The sequence below is a fragment of the Malania oleifera genome, chromosome 10, assembly GCF_029873635.1.
Source record: "Malania oleifera isolate guangnan ecotype guangnan chromosome 10, ASM2987363v1, whole genome shotgun sequence".
NCBI classification, from domain to species: domain Eukaryota; kingdom Viridiplantae; phylum Streptophyta; class Magnoliopsida; order Santalales; family Ximeniaceae; genus Malania; species Malania oleifera.
The window spans coordinates 33,064,159-33,069,689 of NC_080426.1; the positions used below are offsets into that span (position 1 = coordinate 33,064,159).

At 35.9% G+C, this 5,531-nt stretch overlaps 1 protein-coding gene across 1 annotated transcript; it reads left to right on the plus strand.

Annotated features, from left to right (window-relative positions):
* The first annotated feature begins 3,753 nt into the window (after positions 1-3,753).
* LOC131166156 (uclacyanin-3-like) lies at positions 3,754-5,195 on the plus strand. Its single transcript, XM_058124471.1, has 2 exons — positions 3,754-3,972; positions 4,544-5,195. The coding sequence occupies exons 1-2, from the start codon at positions 3,816-3,818 to the stop codon at positions 4,951-4,953; spliced, it is 567 nt and encodes a 188-aa protein (XP_057980454.1). The 5' UTR covers positions 3,754-3,815; the 3' UTR covers positions 4,954-5,195.
* Positions 5,196-5,531: the final 336 nt, after the last annotated feature.

A 5,531-nucleotide genomic window follows, 5' to 3' on the forward strand; every position in this document is an offset into this window, starting at 1 on the left:
CGCTAGTGATGCCTTTGGTGATCGGTTAACCAAAAAATAAGTCATACTAGCTGCCTCAGCCCAAAAATTCTTTAGTAACCCTGCATTCAATCTGAGACACAGAGCCCTATCAACAAGAGTCCGGTTCATCTATTCTGCCACACCATTTTGCTGAGGTGTATGACGAACTGTAAAATGTCTCTCGATGCCTTGCTCCGCACTAAACTCCATAAACTCCGTCCCATTATCCGACCTTAAATATTTGATTCTCCTCCCTATCAGGTTTTCCACTTCAACCTTCCAAATCTTAAACTTAGCTAACATACTAGATTTGTGACGCATGAAGTAAACCCAAACCTTTCGTGAGTAATCATCAATGAAACTCACATAGTACACATGTCTGCCCTTTGATGCAACTCTAACTGGGCCCCAAACATCTGAATGTACATAGTCAAGAGTTCCTTTCGTCTTGTGAGTAGTTGATCTGAATTTTGTCCCCTTCTGTTTTCCAAGAACACAAAATTTGCATAGTTCCAACTGACATGATTTTACACATTTCAACAATTTTCTCTTGTGTAGTTCTTTCATGCCATTTTCTCCCATATGCCCAAGATGCATATGACACAAGACGGTCTCATCTGATTCAGCATCCACAACTACAACTCCACCTACAACAGTAGTTCCCTGCAATGTGTAAATATTTCTGTCCAGTTTCTACTCTTTCATCACAGTTAGATTACCTTTCCATACCACCAAGACTCCACCTTTGGACTTGTAATTAAAGCCATTACAATTCATAGTACCAAAAGATATCAGACTCTTTCTGAACTCAGGTATATGCCTTACATTACACAATGTTCTTACAGCACCATCAAAGATCTTTATCGTTACATTTCCTATGCCAACAATCTTGCAAGAAGCATCATTACCTATAAGAACTGATCCAGAATTTACTAACCTGTAAGTGCTGAACCACTCCTTGTTTGGAGTCATTTGATAAGAACATGCTGAGTTAAGTATCCAAGAGTCCATTAGATTATCCGACTCTGTTGAAACTAATAAAACATCACCATCCGCTAAACCCTCTTCTTGAACAACATTCACAGATTTAAAAATCCCCTTATGTTTATTAGCATTTCCCTTCTTCCAATCTGGACACTCCGGTTTCACATGCCCCTTTTTACACATTTATAACACGGAATTTCCTTCTTCTTCTTGGATTGATTCCGAGATTTCTGATTAGACCCAATTTAAACTTTCCTTTGCCTCACTCATTACTGCCCTTTACCACAAGTCCTTCTCCTTCATCACATATTTTCAACCTTTGATGAATATTTAACAAAGCACTTGTTACTTCTTCCAAATCAAGTGTTTCTTTTCCCCACATAAGAGTGGTCACAAGATTTTCGTAGGTATGAGTCGAGGACAAAGAATTTAACAGCATCAAAGTCTTATCATCCTCATCAAACTTCACATCAACTCTCATAAGATCACTTATGATTTGATAAAACGCATTGATGTGTTGATCTAGACTAGATCCTTCTACCATCTTAAGCCAAAATAAACGCTACTTAAGAAAAAGTTTGTTATTGAGAGATTTAGACATGTACCGACTTTCTAACTTTCGCCAGATAGCCGCTGGAGAATCCTCCTCCATCACCTGATAGAGAACTTCATCGGCCAAACACAAACGTATTGTCGACGCTGCCTTTGCTTTCAAATCTACCCATGTTTTCTCATACATTCCTTCCGGTTGAGTATCAAGCAATGCTTTAGCCATTACTTGTTGCACTAGAATATCTTTCACTCTCCTCTGCCATAAACTGAAGTTTTCGATTCCATCGAATTTGACAATGTCAAATCTTGCAGAAGATGATTCTGATACCATAACAACAACCGCTCTGATACCAATTTTGTTGTGAAATGGATCATATAATGAAGATGCACAGTGGAATAAACAACAACAAGTGAATGTAAATAACACACACAACCAGAACAAGGTCAACACAAATATTTACATAGTTCGATATAGCCTACATCCACTGAAGCAATGGCACACAAATTTCACTAAGAAAATCAAAATGTAAACAACACACTTCAATAATGATCATCTCTCCTCTCAAAATATGCCCAAATGACATATATAGAAGTTTCTCAGACATTTCCCCCCTATTGCCCAACCACCCAACGTTCAAAAATTCAAAAATCAGAAAAATTGCTACAACCTAGACATCTCTTGTCGACAAACACAGGGCTCTCGTCGACGATGCTAGAAATCTAAAAATTTCCTGCTCTCAGTAATTGTTCATCAACGAGCTTCAGAACCTTCGTCGACGAACCTCTGTTGTTCCCTCCTCGACGAGCATAGGCTCCTCGTCGACGAGTCCTGCTGTGCTACCCCCTTCTTCATGTTTTTCCTCCTTCCTTCTTTACTTATCAAAATAGAAGTATAAGAGCCAAAAATAACAGAAAATATCAAAGAATTCACATTCTTATGCTTGGTTATCGAGGAAAGTGAGAAAAAAAATATATAACAAATCTATAAACAAAATTTCGATTTTATACATCATTAATATTTAGTTTTTCTTAATTTTTAATCATATTAAAACAAACTTTCATTTTTTAATATTTAAGTTTCCTCTTATTTTCCTTTCTTTTTCTTTTTCCAAGTAAAATCGTTGATCCAAACGGACTACAAGGATCTGTTTGGATCAAGGATTTCGTTTGGGGAAAGGAAATGAAAGTAAAAGAAAATAAGGAAGAAACTCATTTTCCCTTATATTTTCCTTACTTATTAAATTTTATCGAAAATAAAATCATTTTAGTATGACTAAAAATTAAATAAAACTAAATATTGGCGGTCTGTAAAATCAAAATTTTGTTTATAAATTTGATATATTTTTTATTTTCTTTGTCACTTTTCTTAATAACCAAACATGAAAATATGGATTTCTTAATATTTTTCTTTCCTTTCCTTAGTATTTTTCTAAGTTCCAAACGGAGGCTAAAAGAAAGGGAGTTTATCATAAAATTGTAAAAGATCGAGGGAGGGAACAAAAAAATTAATCTTGAATGGTCTGTTTAGATCAAGGATTTCACTTGAGGAAATAAACGGAAAGGAAAAATCAATTTTGTTTATAAATTTGGAACCTTTTTATTTTCTTTCTCACTTTGTTTGATAACCAAACATGAAAATATGGATCCCTTAATATTTTCCTTTTCTTTCGCTAATATTTTTTGAGTTTCAAACAAGACAGAAAATAAAGGGAAATTTATTATTAAAAAAAAAAAGTGAAGGTATTTATCATAAAACCTCTAAAAGAGAACTAGTAAAAAAATTCTAGAAAGAAAAGGAATTAAAAAATAAAAAATATTATATTTTTTGTTTACGAATGAAAAAAAAATAAAAAAATAAAAATTAATGAACACTAACACAAAATCAAATAACAAATTTAGCTTTATTTTCCTCGATTCCATTTTATTCATACGTAAAACCTGTAACTAAAAGTAGCAGAAAGAGTCAAACGTTCTATGTATATATAATGTACATATATATAATTAATTCGGACGTTAGGTAGCCAGATGAACTGATAAAGGGAAAGGACCACCAAAGTCTTTTAGTTTGCAGTATAATTCATATTATATATGAAACAATTGTGGGTATATTATATTAGAGATGACTTCTTCCTTTTTGATATTAAATATTTACAGTATTTGCCTGTACCAAACCATTAGGTGTCTATATAACCAACATGTCATTGACAGCTTAATTCACTATCTCTCCCTGACCTCTATTTTTCAGCTTAGGAAATTATTAGCTGAATTAGGTTGTGGCCATGGCAGCTGCTGTCCTCCCCCTCCTCCTCCTCCTCCTCGCTGCTCCGGCGGCCTATGCAGCGCAGCACGTCGTCGGCGGTGCCGCCGGCTGGAGCTTGTCCGGAGACTATGCCACTTGGGCCGCCGGCCAGACATTCACTGTCGGCGACACTCTGCGTAAGCTAATTTCATGTTTCATCTTTGGCTACACATGCAGTCATGCTTATTGTACTCTGCCACAAGACTATATATTCTCCAGTTTTGGGAAGAAACGGGAAATGAAAATGTTTGTTTGATTTATAAAGTTGATTTGGCGATTTCTTGAATTTGGTTTTACAATTTTAATGGAACCGTGAGAATAAATATTTTTTTGACTAATGAAAAAATAAAGACTCGTCTACTTACAGAAGGAAAAATAATTCATTTTTTATTTTAAATTTTTTTAATCCTTTAGTTATTTATTTTAAAAAAAGAATTTTAGAACAGTAGAATTTTTTTATCGCTATTTGACCCAAATTGGTTTATTAGGCCAACTCGATCGATTCAATTAATGTTTATTTTTTTCAAAATTTAATATTTTTAAAAAATTTAAATTCAAAAATTTTGACATATAAAATCTCAAACTATACTTTAATTCGAATGTTAGAACTAAACAACTATCAATTTATAATTAGAATGCCTATCCAGCGAGTAGGATTTCACATTTTGATCAACTTGGGTTGATGTTTCCATTTTATCTCGAAATCAGTGTTCAACTACGATAGCTCCCACGGCGTGGACGAAGTCAATCAAGCGGACTACTCCAACTGCGCCACCGGCAACGCCATCAGCACATACTCCGGCGGAAAGACCAGCATCAACCTCACCACGGCCGGAAACATGTACTTCATATGCCCCACCATCGGCCACTGCTCCGGCGGCATGAAACTGCAAATCAAAGTCGTCGGCTCCGGCGGCTCAACCCCCGCCGCCCCCAGCGGCACCCCTCCCGCCACTCCGTCCTCCCCTCCGTCGTCCTCAGGCAGAACTCCGTCCACGCCCGCGACCACCACGGAGTCGCCGCCGCCACCAGCCACGCCTAGCGGAGCGGCCAGCAATTTTGTTAACATGAATGTGCTTGGTTTGGGAACCTTGCTTGCCCTAATTATGGTATGCTAGGGGAGAGGCAGTGCAGATGACGATGATTATGATGTTGTATTAATGTTGGTGTTGCTTTGTTGAGATTGTGTGATTTTTTAATGTTTGAATGAGGGAGTTTATGTTATTATAATTTATTATTGAATAATTTGGTCATTTTTAGATTTGTATTTAGCTTATTATGATAACTATTATTACTTTTTCTTTTTTTTTTGGGGTGAAAAGTGAAAATCATTGTTTAATTCCTTCAAATATGGTTCTTCTCTTCCCCGCTTTAAAGTTTTTTATTTTTGCTTTTGTTTGGGGTAAGATATTGTAGTTACAATCTCTAATAGAAATGACAAAGAAATATATCACAATTTAGGGTTAAGATAAAATTCTCAAAATAAAAAAAGTTGAGCACTAGAGGCCAACAAAACTATTGCAACCACTTCATATTCCAAAATAGAAGTGAAAGCATATCTCCATGGACCTTGTCACGGGATTGTCACTAGCATAGCATGAGCAAAATGTCATATGGGTAGTCGTTGACCGTTTGACGAAAACTGTCCATTTCCTTTCAATCAGGACTAACTACTCCATGAGCAGATTAGCATAAT